At 33.4% G+C, this 22,710-nt stretch overlaps 1 protein-coding gene across 3 annotated transcripts in view; it reads left to right on the top strand.

Moving 5' to 3' along the window:
- Positions 1-22,710, top strand: part of CSMD3 (CUB and Sushi multiple domains 3) — a gene marked incomplete at its 5' end in the record, with an annotated part of 620,447 nt that overhangs the window by 421,368 nt on the left and 176,369 nt on the right. For all 3 annotated transcript variants that reach the window (XM_080338547.1, XM_080338548.1, XM_080338549.1), the window contains 3 exons: positions 4,669-4,795; positions 5,671-5,873; positions 21,104-21,295. In XM_080338547.1, the coding sequence (XP_080194673.1) occupies positions 4,669-4,795; positions 5,671-5,873; positions 21,104-21,295 (522 nt within the window). The remainder of the gene's footprint in view (positions 1-4,668; positions 4,796-5,670; positions 5,874-21,103; positions 21,296-22,710) is intronic.

Below are 22,710 nucleotides of genomic sequence, written 5' to 3' on the forward strand. Positions count from 1 at the left end.
TTGCAGGTACATGCACACTTGATTTCTTCCACAGGAGAGCAAAAAGAAGCCAAGACTTAAATATTCTAGTAATTTTCTTTCTTTTTAATCTACTTTTCATCTACAGGAAACTGGAATTGAGTGAGGAGAGGAAACAAGGCACTCTGTGCCTAGATTTAAGTTTGACAGAAAACAATGTACTTTGGCATGTCTTTATCAAGACATAAAGCCCATTTAGGAAAACTATGCAACAAATAAGAACTGAATAGCTCTCTTAGAGTAGTGATCACAGAATAAAAGCTTAAATCTCAAATTTGTGATAAGCCTTAACTGATTTCTACATCATTTAGGATATGTGAAACCAAAGAATTATGGGAAAGCACAGCATTGGAATGTGCATGTAGCAAACAGGAGGTGTACAAAGAAAATATGATATGAAGTGAAACAAAAAGTTCAGATAAAATATGAAAGTGCCAGAAAGTTGAAACTAAAAATGTGAATAAAAAATTACATTTTCAGTGCCATTATAAGCATTAAAAATCATAAGATGTATCAGCTTAGTAACACTCAGATATATCTATGAGTATGTTCTTGCTTAGTTTTAAAACAGGCCAGGGTAAATGTCTAAAGTTATTCATTCATTTTCTTTTATTATTGTTTATCTAGATTACGTACTGTGCACTGTTGTCGAGGTTTTGATTGCAGGGTGACAATAAAACCATGGCAGATGTATTGTTAACACCATCTCTCCTACCTTTCACCCTTCAGCCCCTTCCTCTCCCCACTTCCCACTAAGGACAGGTGATCGGGAGGGAAAGAAGGACTGAGAGAAGAGATTTGGAAAAATTAAGAATGTTTTACTAATGCTATTAAGAAAAATAGAGAAAAATAGTACAAAATATACAAAACCAATCTTGAAAATCCCAGCAGCTGTACAGCTGGCACCCAAAGTCCTGGACTGGACTCTGCAGCCAAGCAGAACTGGATTCAGTCTGTCACTAGGCCTCAGTTCACAGGGACGACTAGCAAGGTCCTCTCCTAATGTCAGCCATAAGGAAAAAGGATGAGATCCTCATGATCTCCCACTTTTATTTGAAGTATTCAAGTGAATGGGATGTTATACTCCATTGGTCATTTTCTTGTCACCTCTTTCTCGTTGCCCCTCTCGCAAGATGTACGTCCATCCTTAGCAGTCCAGCAACCTTTCATGCCATTGTTATGTCTACCAAAACATGTATCTGGCTTTCAGGAAAGCAGCTAATAGGAAGGCTTTAGCTGACAGGCAAATTCACTAAAAGAGAAACTTGTTTTTAACAAAACCAGGACAACTGTTTACACTAACTGTGGGAGATTCAGCCTTCTCATATTCTAAGCAAGTATTCAAAACCTCACATAGTTCAAATCTAGAAGGTCTACTGGAATAGCTCAAAAACGGGAATTGAACACTGTTACCTTGTGTCCCCTATATGAGAGAGTGTTTGCAAGAAGGTCCCTGGATTTAATTATTCAGCAGTCCCTCTCCAAAATAGATGAACACAGCTCAAAAGATACAGGTTGGCCACCTTCTGCCTGGGAAGTGAGCCACAATTAGAGCTGATACATACTAACAACAAATGTCAACAAACTGAAATGCAGAGCTGAACCAGGATCTCTGACAGAAGTGATTATATGCTGCATATATTCAAGGTTTGATATTCTTTTTTGTTTCCATACTGGTAAACCGTTCATCTCCAATCACTATCTTTCAAAAAGATTACACAAATTAAGTACCTAGGTTTTGCACTGCCATCTGAACCCTTTATGAAAACTACATTATAATTATTCCAAAATGTTCTGTATCTGTTTAAAATGTGAACCAATCAGCAGTATAAACTTTCTGAGTTTTAAATTAATGTTATTCAAAAGATATCTATTAGTCTGCTATTCACAGGGAGGTTACTTCTCTATCCAGTTCAGTATATCTTGTATTTGTATATATTGCTCTTCCTTAAGCAGACAAAAGTACATTGATAGTGTCATTGTAAATTAATTTAGGAATAATTTCTACTAATTTTGTTTATTTCAATTTCTGGTTTTTAGTGTTAAGGAAGCATCACTACAAATGCTTTAAAATACTCCTAAATGGATGTAGTATGACTCATAAAATGTCTTCAACATCAGTTGTTGTCTTCTTGGCCTGAGAAGCATGAAGTAAAAGAATAATGGTGTCTTAGTAATGATACAACATGAGGAAGTTGACTAGAAGAGAACAGGGAAACAGAAGAGCAATTAAAAAATGCACAAGAACATCAGTGAGAAAAAAAAAAATGTGCTCAGTTTAGAAATGTTCCTCAAAGAAAACTACAAAATTGCATCACAACAGTTTCTCTACAGGACTGAGACCTCTTTTAGACATCTCTTTAATATGCCCAAACAAAAATCTGAGTCTGAACATCTCTTATTCACCCATGATTGAAACAGTTTTTGAGAGTAATTCAGTAATGCATTAAATAGCAGGAAATGATGACGAATCAGCAATAAAACGGTTCTAACATTTCTGGTTTATAGGAATCCTTCTTTCAATACTTACTCTTAGTCATAGTCAGACTGAAACTAAGATCCGTTGCTTTGAAAGAAAATTGAAGAAAAAGAAAAAAAAAAGTTTTTTGCAACCCTGATGTCCTTTGATGTCCTTTGTTTCCAGAGTACTTATTTTTGTGAGTCTGGTAGCTGTATGCACTTAAGTCTCATGCTTGCAAGAACTTGTTCTCAGCACACCACGAGATTTTTTTAAGGTCTACGGATTGTTCAGGGAAACCCCAAGAACCTGTGAAAACAGTGATGCTTTGCATTAAATACTTTAGTTTGGAATGTACAAATAAAATGATTTTCTGGATATTTATGAGCAATGTAAATCAACAGACACTTTAATTTGCTGCTATTGTCAGAAATTGGCTTAAAAATGCTACTGTTCTTGTTTTAGTAGTATTTTATGAAAGAATGTGACATTGATGAGACAATAGTAAAACTGTTTTCGAATAGTTCTAGTAATCATAAATCTTAAAGATGTAGTAAACGTTAAAATATGACATACTATCCATAGAATTTGCCAGAAGAAATGTAGTGCAATATGTATTTCCTTTAACTTGACAGCCTTAAAAGAATATATAGCACTGACACTTGGAGGCAGAATTAAGATTCTTAATTGGGATTGTCATCAAAGTAAGAAATCTGGAGATGCAAGATAAAAACAGTTTTTCTCGTTTACTCCTGACCTCAACCTGAGATGATGCTGCTTTCAGAGAAGTCACCACTTGCACAGCTGATTCATCAGCCAGCAAAACTGAGAAACTTGAACTATGCTGGAGGGCAGAAATAAGGCACTGAGGAGAGAGAGGGAGCAGGGAGAGGCAAGGAATCTTCAAAAATCATAATAAAAAGGCAGATTGGTTATCCTTTGTGAAAATTAGAAATTATGAATTTATGATCATTCGGTGGTCCTGGATGAAATGTGATTAATTTTAAATTTTATTCAGTTTGTCAGTGATCAGTTCTTTTTCTTTACAGTATTCTATATGTATATACACTTACTCTACTGGAAAAATAATAGACTATGCTATCCTCTGAGCTGAATACTCACAAAAGAATTTTTTTAAGACTATTTAGGAATTAACAGATTGGCAAAGTGCTTAAAAAATATATGAAAGGCCACCTGTCTGCAAATGTGCTTTTATTATGTCAGAAAATCCATCAAGAGTAGCATTTCAAATATATTTTAGCACAGAACTCAAAAATCATAGTATAATAAATATCTCAGCTAAGTATTTTAGGTGATGTTAAATCAAAATAAAACTACATTTCTACAATACCAAGAGATCTTATAAAAGCATTATTTTGTCTTTGCACTTCACAAGAGAGAAAGCACCGGAGGGACTTCAAAAAGAAGGAAAGCAAGAAAAAAAGAAGGGCTTTAAAGGCCTCTGGGATCTATATTTAAGAAATCTGATTTTCTCAAAGATTAAGTAAAAAGATTATAAAAAAACTCTAGGTTTTGCCTAATGACTGGATGAGACCATCTAAGAGAGAGCTATTTACCATCTGTTATCCTCTAAGAAATACTATAACTTCACTGTGAGGTTAAGTTTTGAGTAAGGAGCTTTACAACTTTTGGTTGTTTTTGTTTTTGTTTTTGTTTTCCCTCAGCTGAAAGGCTGATTTTCTCTATGAATAGCCTGCTTTTATTTAGTATGTTTTATCTCTGTTGGTAAATACATATGTATGTGTTATTTTGAACTCATTTATTTAGTTTTCTTAATTCTATTGCTTTAGGGAGACTTGGTGTTCTTGGGGATTTTTTTTTGTTTGTTTTGTTTGTTTATTTATTTATGTATTTATTTATTAAGTAGCAATGCATGTTCCTTTCGTTATATAATGGTATGCTTTCTATTTTTTATGAGGTTTTTTTTTTTTTTTTCCAAATTGTGAGAGGAAAATACAAAAACATTCAAATAAAAGCCCATTTATAGATTCATTTCTCAAGACATTTCAAGTCCTTATCTGTTCTCTTACAATCTCAGAACACGGTCAATTTAGTTGTGTTCCTTATTCAGCAAGAGATTAGCTGTATAAACTGTTTGATCAGATGAGTAGCTGGAAGACCATCTGTAATAGATTAGAAGTAACATGTTATGTAATGTTTTATTTTATTAGCTGAATGTGGAGGCCGTTTTAAAGGAGAATCATCAGGAAGAATCTTATCTCCTGGCTACCCTTTTCCCTATGACAACAATCTCCGTTGCATGTGGGTGATTGAAGTAGACCCAGGAAATATTGTCAGGTACTGGAAAAAACCTTACAAGTATAATTTTTTTTTTTTTTTTTATTGTGTTATAACCAAATCCTATCTGTACAGTGGAGAACAAAAGGGATTTAGGATGCAGTTCAGGCTCAGTAATTTCGACATTTTAAGACTGAGTATGTAGGTTTGTGTTGAAACTGTCTGTTTTTCAAAAAACATTATTTGATGATTATCAACCTTTAGAAATTGTTAGAACTTTGTGAAACACCAATGAATTTTAAAACGATTTTTATATGGATATATGCAGTCATAAATACAAACTAGAATTATTAACTGGAAATATACTTAGAAAATGTCTAACATGAATGATATTTTAATGCCAAAGTTACAAGATCAAATATGTACAAAGTAAAAATGCTGGAGTTAGCAGAACCATTTATGGAAGAATGTACTTTTTATTTTTAAGAAAAAAAAAAAAACACAACTTACATTTTGGTAGTTCTTTTTAGTTAGACATTTATTCACACTGTATCACTAATTAGACTAGTTTACAGTTTATTTATTTTGTTTTGATGTGAATGTGATGCATAATATCATCCTAAGAAAACCAAAACTATTTTCTGAAGAGACCGTGTGAATACTTACAGATTATTTTTGCTTAAAGCAATATATCTATTTCATGGTAGATGAATTAAAAAAAAAAAACAAACAAAAAACAAACAGTTGCAAGATTTTTTTTAAATTTCAAATACATTTCTGTATTGAAAGTTTATGCATCCAAACATAAAGGTGTGAAATATTATGGAAAATTACCCTTGGAAATAAAAGTTTATTTGCTTGTTTGATTTAGATTTAGTTGCTAAAGATTATTGACTGATATGAAAGCTAACAATAGAAACATGTTATTCTTACAGCCTCCAGTTCCTCGCTTTTGATACTGAGGCATCCCATGACATTCTACGAGTTTGGGATGGTCCACCTGAGAATGAGATGTTACTCAAAGAAATTAGTGGATCACTTGTTCCTGAAGGCATTCACAGTACACTCAACATAGTAACTATCCAATTTGACACAGATTTTTATATCAGCAAATCTGGATTTGCCATACAGTTTTCAAGTAAGTTGATTAATTTAATTTAATTCAATTTTAATGTTTACTCACAGATAATTTTACTGGGAAAAATTAAAATTGGTGACAAAATTTCTGACTTTGTTAGGGAAAGGGTTGTCCCAGACTTATAAGTTTGTTGTAAATATACCATTTCATCTTAAAAAAAAAGAAAAGTCCTTTGCTAATTTGGCTTTGTTTCAAGGGCAACTGGGGCAGTGCTAGAATGCTCATAGTTATGAGTAAGGTTTTTCATGAAGGAGGTGATGTAAGCATGATAAAGGCTCTCTCCTTTTCTAATCAATAAGAGTTTCTGCTTTCAGAGACATCTGTGCAATTTTCATTCCTGCTGTGCTTGTATAGGATGAAATGGGAAATAGCACTGCAGGAACAGCAGTGTCCTTCTCCTTTTTGCCTTCTAGTGCTATTTCATCTTATTACAGGCAGCATGGTGACAAATCTAAACAGTTAGTTAACTGTTATTAAATCCCTTTAGACATTTTTAGTGCTGAAACAGAAGAAATAATGAGTGAGGTCCATTTTGACTTCTTTTTTTTTTTTTTTTTTCTGTCAGTGAAATATATATTTTTTCAATATTAGCAAGATGTAATCTAGTATCATAATTTTGTTTAGCACTAGCAGTATTTCTAACATAGATTGACAAAGACTCTTAATGATAACTTTAGCTACCTTGTTGTGCTTCCTGTGCTTAGTAGTTGTATGAGCCCCTACCCTCATTGTTCCTATGTGCCTGACAAATACACATGTGCACACACAGCAGTCTGAAGGAAGAATTAAGTGTGTGAATGAGAGGATGAAGTGCAAGCTATTTAATTTGTAGTGAAAGGGTACCTCTGCTCCATCTGCTGTTTTTTGAAGCCATGAATGGAGCTTTTAATTCCTTACCTCTAACATATTTTGACCATTCTACCCCCTTTCAAAGCCTGTTTGTGAGAGCCTCACAAATGTGCTTTCCAACATCAGACATGTTATATAATGCTGAGGTCAAAAGGGAGTGAGGACAGTGTTATGCTCTGAACTTCTTCAGGTAGTTATTTAGGGTAAATGGAAAAAGAGATTGATGCAGACTAAGAATGGAGTTCAAGGAAAAATGGATGGGACAAGGGACTGAAGACATAAAGCAGTTAGTGATGTGCTTGCAGTTGCTTTACCTGAAAAGAGGTTTTAGAATTTAATCTGAAAAGAGAGGTATTTTATTTAATTTGCCATGCCTTCTGTTGGGATCTAATAATGATAGTTTAAAGGATCCATGAAGTGTTACTGCCTCAGCATTTCTCTTACTTTTCAGTCCCAGTTCACAAAATCACAGTGATCCTTCTCAAATACTTTAAGTTGCATAGTTTGGGTATATATTCCTTATTAGAACCACAGAGGTGATATTGTTTTTTTTGTCTGTTTTCCACTAAACTAAGATTTTTAAAGTTGTGTATAAATAGGTATAAAATCTGAATTACACAGTTGCTGTATGGACATATTATTTTACTAACCAGGAAAGAAATGTCTTTGAGGAGATGAAGAAAAGAGAAAGATAATTGTGTGCAAGTTTGTTTCAAGCTTTCATATACTTTGAGTAGATAATGTTTTCTGAGGGAAACAGATGGTGTCTGTGCACTTTAGCTACAGTGTAATTAAAAAACAGAAAGCTCACTCAGGGGAGGTATATGCTTTTACTTTCCTCTTGCCATTTAATGAAATTCGGTATGAGTATTTAAAAGGATTGTTGGCCCTTTTACCTCAAGAGGAATGCTATTCAATGACAGCGGGTATTTTATGTTCAGACTTTTTTAAGACCTTGAATGCTTTATTTTTTTTAATGTTATTTCCTTAATCTTTAAATTGGAAATCTGTTTCTACAAAGTGGGTAATCTTTATCAGTTCCTTACAGTTTTTTATCTGATTTTATCAATGATTCATACATAATTCTGCATCTGTCATTTATTTGATCAGTGAAAATGTTTGCCATTGATAATGTGATATAATTTGAATTTGACTTCTTTATAAATCACTCAATATATACAGAGAAAAAATTTGTATCTGGTGACATAAATTACAGGTAAGATAGCAGCTGTTAGCAAATCAAAGGAGGAAGGGAGGAGAAAAAGCCTGGAGAAGCTGATATGCTATATAAATAGTAGAAAGAAAATTGTTATTTAATTAATATTATGTATTACAGCTGGTACTATTAGAACTGTCTCTATATAGGACTGCCCAACACAATCTCTTTCAAGGCATTGAAGTTATTAAAAATTTTGTAAAATTTAGGGGATATGAAGGAGTGGGGAGTCAATATGAGATTTTCTTGCCCATTGTCTCAATTGATTTATTTGTTTCTTTCTGTTTGCTTGCTTTTTTTTTTTTAAGAGGGAAAAAGAAAAAAAAAAGAAGAGAGATTTTGTTATCTGAAATAGTAGAACTGTTTCCATGATTTTAACATTCATAATCATTTTCCATAAGGAACTTATTTATTTTATGCTGAACTACTAAGGAATACTACAGATATTTCTATGGTTGACAAGGATAAACTTTCTAAGTTAGTACAAGTGTGCATTATTCTGAGAGGGAGAAGAGAAAGTGATGGATTTGGGATGCAATAAGAGAGCTCAGCTGGCTCATGTTTCTGTTTTTCCATGAACATCATGTATCTAGGACTAGTGAATGTACAACTTGTTTTATACATTTAATGTAAAAAAATAAATTCCACTCCTCATGACTTCACTTCTCATCACTAGGCAGAGCAGACTTTTGGTGTAGTATTTTCTTTGATGTGTAGTATATAATTTTCTTGTTGGATGTCTGCAAACTGTGACTATGAAACCTCTTAATATAAACTTTAAAATTTCTCAGTTTCTGCAGTCTCCATTGAGATGACAGTGAAGGAAGCACAACCCACAAACTCTGAAAAAGAAAGTGCAAAAAAAAATGTGTAAAAAGGCAGAATATTTAGAAAACTTTGTATATACATGTAAAAGAAAAATAAGAACCTCGAGGGATTCAACAATAGAATTGCAATATGAGGATTCTGGAACATGCATAAATGGAATTAGCAGATTGAATAGTGTTGCTACAGAACAGGTGCCAGCGTTATTGCCTTAAATTAGGAGAAGAGTGAAAGGTTGATGACAGGCCAAAAGCAATATGCAAACAGGAAGTACATATTAAAGCATATTTTCTATAAACTGTCAGAGACAAATCATGAAGAGCCCAATACATACTGGAAAAACACCAGTGAAATCAGCAGTAACTTCATTTGATCAGGAAATTTTGCAGAAAATAGAAAATCAGACCATCAAGAAAAGTAAAGGAGGAAGAGAAGGGAACAAGTGTGTATTTGCCAGAGGAACAAGCTATGTAACTCAGGGTCGGACAGAAGTATTAAGTAAGCATAATGAAACATTTTCTTTCACTGACATTGCTTCATGTCACCAAGCTGAAAGTAGTAGATGAGAGAGTAAAAGACAGAGTAAGGGCACTGAAAAAAGTAGAATAAGAACCTTAAAATGGAAAAAAAAAAAAAAAGGGGTGATAATAATTGTGTGTGCTTAAACTAATCTTTTTAGTCCCTTTAATAAGTGTGAAGTGTGTAATATCAGATCAAATCATACTGAAGTTGATGAGATTATTCCCACTGATTTAAAGAGTCTTTGAATCTGGTATTACAGGGAAGTTGCCTCTCTATGAGTTTTAACAGGTCAGGTGTCATTTATCATTTATGCAGAAAGGAAGGATCTGTATTAATCTCTTGTAGGCCATTATTTCATCTTTAATAGCTGCATTACTGAGTCACTCAGGATTACAGACTGCATTCTGCTCAGACCTAAGTGTGCAGTCACATTTCTGACTAATTAAACAGCACACAATATAGAGCATTTTAGAGCATTATGAGGCAGCCACTGCAGAACTAACTGTAAACATTTTTTGAGTATCTGGAATGTTTTTCATAAGTAGATGATTTAGCAGTATTTTATATCATGTGACAGCAATTTCTTATATAACAGGGTATGCCTTAAAATGCTTGGATTTACTCTACTGTCAAAAAACAGCTGTCCCTCCTCATTTTAAGTCTGTGTGAATAACCCCTTGGAGCTACTTGTCTCTGTAGACTACAGAAAATTTATAGAAATCTTGTGTTAGGTACCTACCTTTTCAGCTTAACTTTTCAAAGAAAATATACTCTTAGTATATTTTTAAAAAGAAACTTTGAGAGGAGTCCTTTGGATTTAGAGATTTCAGGATTAACATTTTCCAGTCAGAAATAACTATGAAATAATTTTTTATGCTTTTAAATTTAGACCAGTGTTTTAGTTTTGTTTTCGCTGGGAGTGGTGTCAGTATGTGTTTTCTTTGATTTTTTGTTTGTTTGTTTGTTTGTTTGTGGGGTTTTTGTTTGTTTTTATCTTTGTTTGGGGGATGTTTGTTTGGTTTGGTTTGTTGTTGTTCTTGGTTGGTTTTATTTGGTTTTGGCATCAAGAGGCTAAAAAGAAATAAGCCATTGAATAAAATTGTTTTCTTCTATCAGCTGTTGTTTTTCTTCTAAGTAGCAGAGACTAGGAATAGAAATAACCGTTTATGGGTCTTTCAGTGGCATAAATGTCATTCCTATCACAGTTTTGTAAGTGATATTAATTTCTCAGTAGCTATTATCTCTTAGTTGAATATTACATAGGATATGTGTATTTTATGCGGGCAGTTACTCTGAGTTAATGCTTCCATGTAAAATGCCTTGGCAATGGCTTCTAGTTAGAGAGACCTGTAGTTACAGGATGGATAGCTGAAAGCAGAAAGGAAGTATTGAAAAAAAACCAAACAGATTAATTTATAAGTACTTGGGAAATGAAAAAAAATAAATAGCTTTCTTGGTCATGTCACCATAACAATAACTTATTTTAATTATATTGAAGTTTAACCTTCCTTGACTTAAATCTCACACAACATAGTTTGGCCAAACTCTTGTGACTTAAACTAACACAAAGCCTACTCACTTGCCCTAAATTTACAGATGTAGGGTTTAAAATAGACTTTGCCTGACTTGTGACATGGCATTTCAAAGAGCTCAAGCTGATTTCATTCCAAATTGGGAAAGTCATGTGTCTCAGATTACAGTTTTAAGTTTGTATTTAATTTTTTTTCTGTGTGAAATTTATTCTTCAAACCTGAAAAAAGAATCTGTGGGTATGTCTTCTGCTAAAATAGTACAAAATCAAACACTGTACTTCAGGTTTCTCAGGATAAATTTGTAACTCTGATGGGTCACTCTGCTTGCAAGTAAAATCCATTACAGATCTTTGTTCATATCTATAAAACAAAATTAACTTGGAAATACAAAAACGTGGAATCAAAATGTCATAAATGAAACTAGTTTTACATTTCATTAAAGGTTATCTTTAAGTTCCTATTTTTCTTTTTTCTCTTTGGTTAATCCAGTCTCTTTCATTAAATTCTTTAAATTTGACTATGCACAAGGTAATAAAACATTTCTATTATAGTATATTTGTAAAAAAATTAAAAAAAAAATAAATTATTCTAGCTAAGATAATTTAAAAATTAAATTAATAGTGTGTATTTTATTTTACATTATGTATTAGTCAGTAAAAAATATAATCAAATGTATATGGGTTACACTATTTTGTGTAACGATTCTCTTCCTAACAGCTATGATATCCATAGAAAGGAAATATGTGGTCTGTATCCGCACATGTAACTCTGTGATTTTAGTCACAGAAGCAAATGAGAGAATGAGAGGATAAGGAAGCCTAATTGTTAAATATGAGCCTATGTTTAATAATAGAATTTACCTCTTTAGGCTTCTTTGGGACCAAAAATATGTGCCTTGATTGAATAAGGAGTAGAAGCTCAATGAAGCTTTCCCTTCCTTACATTTCCGGTACTACTGATAAGTAAGCAAAAGTGCACGAGACCAGGGCTTGCTAATTTTTTGTCTTCTATGTACAAAGAAGCATCTCCCAAACCACTTTTCCTGTGGAGATTTCATCCTGAAAATTAGCTGCTGCATTCATATGCTACATTAGTATTCAACAGTTTGTTTTGTTTTTCTTTTCATTCTCACATAGAACTACAGGTAAACTGTAGTGTGACTAGCAAATTCATCATTTGAGTTTTATAGGATTTTTTTTTTTTTTTATGAAACCATATAAAGGTAACATTTTGCTTCTTTAAATGGACATGAAGTTTATCATGCCTCATTGCAATATCTTCTTACAATACATTTTAAATGTAGGATGGTACTATGGAGCTGGTTTTGCAGTATTCTCTGTATTCTCAGTATTTTGCTGACAGGCAAAATTCACTGAAAGAGAAACTTATTTTTAACAAAACCAGGACAATCTGGTATAAAAAGCTTAAAATCCTCTATAGTTCAAAAAACAAACCTGAAAACATGCAATCTAAATAAAACTAAGATTTTTCAAAACACTTATCCCCATCTGGAATGCATTGCCAGCATGGTTACCTATTGTCACAGTATCCATTTTCTGCTGACTTCCAGCAATTATCTGAAACCATATGTCAATTAATTTGTTTGGGGCTGGGTTTCAAATTCAGTGCCAAAGCTATGAGCAAATGCTTAAGGGATAATAGATATTCAGAAGTCTATGGGGCTAGATGGGATACATCCAAGCGTGCTGAAGGAGCTGGTGGAGGTGATCACTAATCCACATTCCATTATCTATCAGCAATCTTGGCTAACTGGGGAGGTCCCAGTTGACTGGAAGTTGGCAGACATGATGCCCATCTACAAGAAGGGCTGGAAGGAGGATACGGGGAATTACAGGCCTGTCAGTCCAACCTCTGTGCCAGGGAAGGTCATGGAGCACATCATCCTGAGTGACATCACACGGCACATACAAGAAAAAAAAGTGATCAGGCCCAATCAACATGAGTTTATGAGAGGCAGGTCCTGTTTGACCAACCTGATCTCCTTCTATGACAAGCTAACCCACCTAGTAGATGAGAGAAAGGCTGTGGATGTTGTGTACTTAGACTTCAGTAAAGCTTTTGACATCCCACAGCATTCCCCTAGAGAAACTGACAGCTTACGACCTGGATGGTTGTTCTCTTTGATAGATAAAGAACTGACTGGAATGCTGGGCCAAAGAGTTGCGGTGAACGAAGCCAAATCCAGTTGGTGGCTGATCATGAGTGGTACTCCATAGGGCTCAGTATTGGGGCCAGTTCAGTTTAGTCTCTTTATCCATGATCTTCACTAATTTCCGTATTTTGGAGTTGTTTGTTTGTTTGTTCTCTCCCACACAAAATAAACCTGATCTATCTTGCATCTCCTAACTTATTTACTGTTGGGGAATCTGAGAGGAATGAAACCCAAAGTTAAGTGCCAAGATGATGTAGCTAAGAATTAGGTAAACAGGGAGCTTGCCTAGACCACCTAGAAAAGCCGAATTGTGCAAAATTTTAATTTTTTTATTGAAAGGATATGTTGTGCTAAATAAAATTCTGATTTGATGCTTTATTATTAATATTTTCAGATTTTAATATTCAAACAATAACTGAAAAACTTATATAGAATCTATGAAGTCATGCAAAATCAACAAATTGAGTCTACGGTTAGGATTTACTTAAGAATTATAATGGCTATTGTCCTAAATCTCTGTTAGATCTACAGCAGAAGCAAAAGTTAAAAATAAGCAAAAAAAATTACCTCAGCAGTGCTTCTGTTGGTAGAAGACTGAATAAAAACAATGAGGCTGTTTTATTCTTTCTTTTTTGTGGAAAAGTTTTATAGAAGGTTGAATTTCAGACAGCAAATACTAGGCTGATCTAATTCTCAAACAGATAGTAGTAGAGATGCAGGGAGGCTGCAGTGTCCATGTGGGTAAAGGTATTATATGGAATTTGGGATAGCTTGAATTTTGAAAGTGCAGGGTGTCAGAACTGGTTCAGGATGACACAATTTTGAAAGACCAGCAATTATAGAAAGCCTTTATTTAAAATGATAGAAGAACATGTTGGATTTAAATCGGTTAAGAACGATCTGTTTTTACATTTGTGCTATGAAAAGCTTGAAATTTAGAAGGCTTAGAGCTTCTACTCTAATTTTGTGCTCTGGGAAAGAAAAAAGAAAAAGAAGAAGAACAAAGGAAAAAAAAAATGTTGGAGAGTTTTTTGTTTGTTTGTTTTCCACCAATTCTCAAATAAATACAATTTTTTTTTTTATTATTTTTTTTAATTTTTTTTCCCCCCTCTCTCTGGAAAACATGCACAAATTAATCAAAATGAACAAGTAATTTTCTCTCAGGGTTGGGATTCAGGCTCTTTACTGTTGACTTGGCACATTTTAGAAAACTAAAATTAGAAATTACTTTTATCAGCAAGAAATCCCAAGAAATCTCTTAGATTGACCCCAGAATTAATGGAGTCTCTTACTGCCTTGTACTTTTAATGTCATGTTTTAAAGTATCATCTTTCCTGCATGAAAATGAAACTGTCATCTTAGGGCATTACAGTCACGTATCAAATTGCCTGGGCTTTTGAACTATCAGAAAATTTTGAATGCTGTCAGTAATTTACTGTTTTTGAGGCAGGAATGATCAGTTCACAATAATTTAATTATTTATTGGTTAGATGCATTTTGGTGCCTTATTATTAAAAAGATATATCCAAATGTTTTTATACCCAACATCAGGGAAATTTGTGGACAAATCTGTGCTTCAACTCTTTCTGGGTATGACTGAATGCTGGTTTAATGGCTTTTGCAGCTCAGCGGTAGCATTTGTATAGTCATGTATAGCTAGTCAAGGGATAGTTTAAGATGTTTCCTCCTCTTATCTTAAGTGCTCAAAGCATATGAATCTATTCATATGAGTGATCTTGTGACAAATCCAAACAAGTTTTGGGGGAGGATGGAATATTTTACATAACTTGACTATCATGAAACTCCAGAACCAGATTCTGCCCCATTTCAAGTCACATAGCAGAAATGAGGTAAGATATCTAACTCTCCAGGGTAAGAATTACTTGCTCCTGTGCACTGGCACTTATTTTCTGGAGAATTAATGATCTCTTATTCAAAGTGTACTTCGGAGAATACTTTGTATGGATATCCGAGTTATTAAGTCTCACTTATGGGTCCTTTGACTATTTCTGTATTAGTAAGTAACATCATCTAAGAGGAGCTGATAAGTAGGATGAAACAGCTGGTACTGAAACACTGGGTTCACTATTCATATTCAGAGATATTCTTAGTTCAGAGTTGTTCTAGTGTAGTTCAGCAGTGTGTCTTCCAGTTTAGTTTAATCCAAAAGGAATCGATTAACATGCTCTAAATCCATGCCCCAAAGTAAAATAAAACACAATCTGGAGTTTTATTTCACAAAAGAACTTGGCTCTGAAGTATGAAATACTAATGTTGAAACATTTTCTGTCACTCTGATGATACAGAAACAAATACCATCTCTGTCTGTCTATTCTACCCACTTATTGTCTCTCGCCTATTGAACAGTTTGAGCACCGAGTCTCATTCATCCCCATCTTGAAGCTGGAGTTCTTGGTCAAGAACTGTCTCTTTGAGTTCTTAATCTGGCACAAATCTTTTGACTGATTGCAGTGTAGTTATTCCAAGCTAACACTGCCCAGAGAAAAAAATAAAATAGGTTTCTGCATTTCTCTATCTTAATAAGGAAAAAAAAACCCTTTCAGATGATGGCACACAGGTTTATGCTACACATACACAGTTCAGAAATGTGTCTTGCATCTGTCAGGCTGCATGTACTAGGTAACAGACACTTTTTGGAGTTTATATTTTTACCATCTAAAATGTAGTTTATAACAATTTAATCCATTACAGTTACAAATCACACCTCACTTGTTATTCAAGACAATGTGGCTGTAAGAAAAGCCTTTTCTTAACTCTCAGTTTACAATGATTGTAATAAGGTAAAACCCAATATCTTATTTTATTACTTTATTCATTTTAATATCACAAAGAGCTTTGTAGCCTATACATGAACTTATGGGGAACTATGATAGCCAGCCCCATTTATTTTGCAGAAAGGTCTCAAGACTGTATTACAATTATGATAGCAAAGATATAAGGGACTTTTTCATTCCTGAGGTTTTTGCTTACTCCTCAAATTTTCATGATGAATGATGAAGGTAGTGATTGAGGTCTCTGAATATGTAACAGGAAAAAAAAAAAAAAATACAAAAAAAAACCACAAACCAAACAGTTCTAGCACTGGAATATACACTTCATAAGTCAAAAAGTATAGATACTTCAAAAGGAGACAAATATAGGCTAAAGGAAGACAATGAAAAAAAAAAAATCAAAAATAAACAGAATAAAGAGGCAAACAGAGAATAGAGAACATACATTATCAAGACAATTATCATGGAGAACCTCTCTCAAATCAAATAAACAAACAAAGAGTTTTCAACAGTAGTAATGATGGGCTTAGAGTGAGGCACATGAAAAAAAAAAGTAACGAGTAGAGAAACATTACAGAAAAACATGATTAAGAAATTTTATTTGATTCTATGGCTAATACATTTTAGTGCTCAAAAAATGCATGGATTCTGTAATTTTATACAGTAATGAGATCTTCCTTTTCCAGTTTCCTTCTCATATTGCTATTTTTTGACCTTCCACCCCAATATTTCTGTATTTGAAGATTCTTATTCTGATAATTTGATTTAACAAAAAAAAAAACCTCTCATTTTTGAGGCAGTATATGATGCCAATTGAGTAAAAATAAAATTTATTATTATTATAAATTTATTATTAAGATAGAAATTACGTGTCTAATAATTATTGATACAGGATTTTTCTTGCAATGGAAAATGATTGATGTATCAGGGTGACTTTTCCTTCCATTCCATCACATGAGAATGTTAACTGCCTAAGACAGAAGTAGATGTTTTTCCCTTGCGATAGTGACTGTGAAGGGCATCTGGGAAACAAGCCTATTAATAAGACAGCTAGCTTTCATATAGCCAAAATTAAGTTAAATCAATCCCACTCCTGATTAAGCAAGTTGAATTCAGATACATACTTGCAAAGAAATATATATGATTTTCAGAAACACTGTAAAAGAATAATTTATTTACACTTTAATCTCACTATAAGTATGGAATTGTGTTTGAATATCTTCTCCTAGTGTGTTCTTTTTAAAATTAACTAGAAGGAAAAAAAAAAAAATGAAAATGGTCTTCTCTAGGAATACTCTAATGCTCAGTTATTTCCACAACACAACAAAATATGGGAACAAGTAAGAAAAATAAACAAATAAATAAGTATATATATAAATCTCTACCACAATTTATACATATAAACCTCTAACACCATTTAAAAAGACAATTTAAAATGAAATTTTAGTTGAAATTTTGTGTCTGCATCTGTTAGGTACATTTATTGACATGCTCTGTAGAGGTATGCATATATTTTGAAACGAAGGTGAGAGGTACAAAATTGATGGGAGTTCTTGCTCTCAGCAACAGCAATGAAAGGTCTGAGATTTTTATGTAGATATAAATTAAAAAATCAGAGTAAGAGATGTGTTAAAACCTCATCTATTTTTGACTTGTCTGGTATGCATACATATCTAAGTTTTTTATATATTTTTACCCACATTCCCAAAGACTGTGGGACGTATACGATTCTAAGTTAGTAGCTGTGTAGCTCTACAGTGTATTTGCACTAGGAAATCATTGCTGTATTGTGATTCTGATTATATTATTGAAGATAATATCAAAAAACTATATGAATGAATAATCACGTATCATATATCAACAACATTATGGAGGGTTTTTTTCTCTCTTTCTTAGAATACCTCCTTAAAATATCAGTTTTATGGAGAACATAAAAGCAAAATTTCCAACAGATTTTAGACAAATCAAAACACAATGATTATTTATGAGAAAGTAAAAGTAAATATGTCATTTCTGTAATCCTAGTGCTCTTAGTGGTCTGCTGAGTTTTTTCGCTTTCTTACATTTTATTCATTGGGAATACATTAATCTATTTTTTTATGAGGTTATTGAGAATTTCTATGTGACACTCACAGTTGCTTCTAAAATACTAGCTCACCTTTCTGTCAGAGTATTTCATAAATGCTTCAATTAGAATTGATACTTTTAATAGAGCCTTGAAAATTGTCAGACAATCTCTGAAAAATGAGAATTAGACTTTTAGAAATTGAGTACTTTAAAGTCTAAAATCCAAAGCTAATAGCAGTTTATTTACTTCCACTGTGGGAGCAGACAACCTATCTTTTGCATTCCAGCACTGTAATGCAAAAATTAATCTTAAAGTAGACTTTTCATTTTTAAATGAAGTTTGTGTGTATTTAATATGAATTTACAAAGTTAAAAACCAGTCCTAGAATAGTTTAGGTTGCCAGGGACCTCTGCAGTCCTCTGGCCTGGCTCTCTGGTCAAAATGAGTACAAGAGATCAGGCTGCTTAGGGCTTTGAGTATCTCCAAAGCTGGAGATAACACAGCCCCTCTGGAAAAAATTACTCTCATGTTTGACCACCCACATAGTGGGCTAGTTTGTTGGAAATTTTTTTTTTTTTTTTTTTTTTTTTTTTTTTGCATTTGGAGTTTTCTAGTTTGGAGTTTGGAATGCTTTGTTTGTACTTTTGCTACACACTTGCAAGAAAAGCTTTTGCCTTCTCTGTTCCTTTTCTGCAAAGCTGCTTTCCCACAAATAGTTTCATGGGATTGATTTGTCCCAGATGTGGAATTTGCATTTCCCTTTTTGAACTTCATGAATTTTCTTTCAGGCTGTTCCTTGAGACTACTGAGATCTCCCTAAATAGAATCACTGTACTAGGGCATATCAACTGATCCTCCTCTGACTGTAAACTTGCCAAGAGTTTAGTTGGTCTCATTTTCCCCATCTTTATTGAAGGTATTGAATAATATTGAAGTCAGCATCTACCCCTGAGGGAAAGATGCCACCTGGGTTTTGGGTCATGAGCCCTCTTTGAGCCCAGAAGACGAGACTGTTTTCCCTCCATTTTATACTCCACCTAACCGATTTGGCTACAGAGCCAAAAGATCAAGAAGCATGTTGAACAAACATATAAGAATGCATGAAGACGACTATATATGACAAATAAGGAAAAGGTTTTCAGTTTGGCATACATATCTCATATTACAAAGTTAATTTGGATAATTATTACTAAGTGGTTAAAAAACCCAAACAGAGAGTATCAGGAATTCCAAGTAGATCTGGGTGTCACTTAAACTTATTTTTAGCCACATAAAATTCTTTTGCAGATGATACAATTTAATAAGGACGCTATGATGTACAGCTAATAAGTTTTATAGCAGCAAGTTTATCCCTTGAGCACTTCAAGACTGATTACGAATTCTGTGTATCAGCCCCCATTCTTCTATAATTTATTTAAACATATATTAAATAAGGCAAAGGAGTGTTATTCTTTATTATGGAAACATTTGAGACAGGTAGTAGTTAAGTGGTCAAAACACAGTTTCTCTCCAAAATGGACCACTCTGACTGTGCAACACTAACCAAAGATACAGTGTTCTGTGTTCTCAGCAGGGAGAAATGCAGATTAATATATGACTGGTTTTACTACTTGCTTCAGTCTACGTTTACCTTAGGGATTTCTTTTTGAGACTTGAGCTTTATTAATGTAATGAACCTTTTCATATTTGATGAAATTTCACTCCTATATGATGTAGCTCCAGTATCTTATTCTCTTGCATACAACTTTTGCAATCTGCTAGTATAGTGCAGTGAAATTCAGTAATTCCATATTTTAATAATATTTTTTCTAACTTGAAAACCAGCAGCTTATTTAAAGACATAAACAGGAGTCCTGATCACTGTTTCTGTGGCAGAAATTTTAAAAAATTGCAAAACCTTGCATAATTACATATATATAAATCATTATCTTTCATTTACTGCACAGTAGTTAATACTTTGAAGAAATATTTATTTAATCTTTGAGGAATAAGGTGGAAAAATTTCCCTGTCTTCTTCGTCATAGTTGATGTGTGTGTGTGTGTGTGTGTGTGTGTATGTGTGGTTATTTACCCTGTATTAAGCACTTTTTACTTGGAAAAAACAAGCCCATAAAAAGCATCAGAAGTTTATAGAGCTTACTCTTTTATTTTATTTTTTATTAAGTGTGCCTTGGATTACCATATACCTGGGTGTTTTGTTTTGTTTTTAGGGAAAAAAAAACCAAAACTATTTACAGCAAGATTTCTTCTGAAAAATATAGTAAATACATAAACCATACACATTTCAGATTAATACATTGATGTCTGCTTGTATTAACACCCCAGGAAAAGGGAATCTGAATTAAATCTTAGTACTGCCACTTTGTGTTTATGTTACACAGACTCCTGAGCTCAGTGGGACTAGTTCCACAGGCAACTCTAACATTTATTATTTATTTGTAATACATGTAACATATTGCAGTTCTATAATGTAAGTAGGAAATAGTAATTACTTAAATAAACATTGATGTGCTTACCTTTCACATAAGCTTGCATATTTTGTTGCATAATATATTAAATAATATGTTGATCATAATATGTTAAATTTAGGGAAAATGTATATAAATGTCTCATACTACTTCTGTAGTGATTGTGAATTTGTGTGCAGTCTTAGTAATAACGTACTTGTGCATTATGTATTACTGTATATTCTGTCAGACTAAGTCCATGTGTATGTTTTGTATAGCTGATTTGTTTAACATTTTTACAAAAACCTAGCATGGTAGATGTGTCATGTGCAAGGGTATAGATATGAATCATCAGTGAAATTAAGTTCCAAATTCATGGCTAAATGTTATACAACATGCATGTTTAAGAACTATAGAATTGTGAAAAACTGAAGATATGTGCAAGCATAGCTTATTGGACAACCTGAGGTTCTTCATCTGTTCTTTTATTATTCATATCCAATATTCCTCTAAATTAGAAGTTCTGCATATCCAGAGTACTAGGAAATCTCCTACTTTCCTTTTTATATATTGTTCAACATAATTTTATCCAATAATAATAATAATAACAACAATAATAATAAATATTATATGAGAAATTAGACACTTTCAATAATTAAAGCAGATGGCAAAAATTAAGAATATTTTAGAAGTGAGTAGGAAAACTTTGGATTAGTAAAATCTAATGGGGCGAATCTGGATTGAAAACCTGACTGTAAAAAAAAAAAATACGTATTTATATATATATTCTTTCCTTTCTCTGCTAGGTTCAGTAGCTACTGCCTGTCGTGATCCTGGTGTGCCCATGAATGGAACTAGAAATGGAGATGGAAGAGAACCTGGAGACACTGTCATTTTTCAGTGTGATCCTGGTTATGAACTGCAAGGAGAAGAGCGAATAACCTGCATTCAGGTAGAAAATCGGTACTTCTGGCAGCCCAACCCACCAGTCTGTATAGGTATGCATAAAAAAATAAAAGTTTTCCTAAATTTTGAAATTCTGTTGTAATGAATCACACTGCTCTAGAAACTTTCTTTGAAGAACAAGACATACAAGTACTGCACATCTGATAAATTACTGTGTATAAAGTTCTGATGGACATTACCAAAATCTTTCCTCTGTAGTTGTCATCCTTTACCTTTCAAGGCCATATAATTTGTAATGTGATGATAGGAGACAGAGGAAGCAAGAAAGTCAATGTCAATGACACTATTATCTTGGCCTTAAAATTTGTAAAATGGTGATAAACATAGAGGATTTGGCTAAAGTTCACATGCCCATATGTACTCAATATCATGCAGAAGACCTAGTAAATTTATAGAGCAGGTAAAATTATGCAAGGGTTAAAGCAACATGCAACAGCAAAGAATAAGAAGATAGTAGCCTAAGTTCTCTGGTGGTCTTAATTATTCTAGAAAGAACAGAATTTTCATTAATAAAGTTTTGTAATGTACCATTTATTACTGGAAATATTGTCTCAGTCTTTAATATCATTCTGATTAACATAACTCATTGTAAATGGACTTTGAAAGCATTTGAGTTGGTTAACTGAAATATGATGAAAATTAGTAAGAAATTACAGTAGCCTTCCAGCAATTATTCTGAGGAAATCCTAATCATTATTATTATTAATCTAGACAATATCTAAACTATCACTTCTAAAACCTCATGTAGAGATACAATGATAAATAACCACGGGGTTGTGTTCCATCTGACTAGTTCGGTAAATAATGTAATGGTGCTTATTTTCCCAGTGTGTCTTTGATGCAGTCAAATGCGGTATCATGGTGTAGAATGACAGATTTTTGTCTCAGAGAACAGCAGCCGCTGACCTGAAATTCCCTAAGGGTTGTGACAGGTAACCTGTTGCCTAGGATCTGCAAGTTTGATGTTGCAGAAAACAAGGAAAATGGGCCACTCCAAGGAAGTCCAGATGGAAGAATATTGGATAGGCCAGATGCAGTAGTATTACCCTGAGTCACATCATTATGAGATACTGTGCTTACTGTCCTGTGCAAAGTAGAACTGCCTGAAGGGAGTGGCCCTTGTGCCCAGAGTGGTGTAGAGGAGGTACTGCAAGTGTGACAACAGCTTCCTGTTTTGCTATCCCTGGTCATCTGGTCTTCGGTAAATATTTCAGGGAGCAACTTGTCAGAGATCACAACTGTTATTAATAGAAGCACTTGTATAACTTTCAGATACTCTCTTGCCTTTAATAAACTTAACTTGACCTTAGCTGTTACAAAATGAAATCTTCATCCTATTTGCTTATGCATGCATGCATGTAGCCAACAACCTTCCATGCATGTTTGCACACAGGTATTTGCAAATGTATTATGATACTGACCTGATGTCTTTGGCTATTCTACTGGC

This window comes from Nesoenas mayeri (genome assembly GCF_963082525.1).
Source record: "Nesoenas mayeri genome assembly, chromosome: 2".
Classification (NCBI taxonomy): Eukaryota; Metazoa; Chordata; class Aves; order Columbiformes; family Columbidae; genus Nesoenas; species Nesoenas mayeri.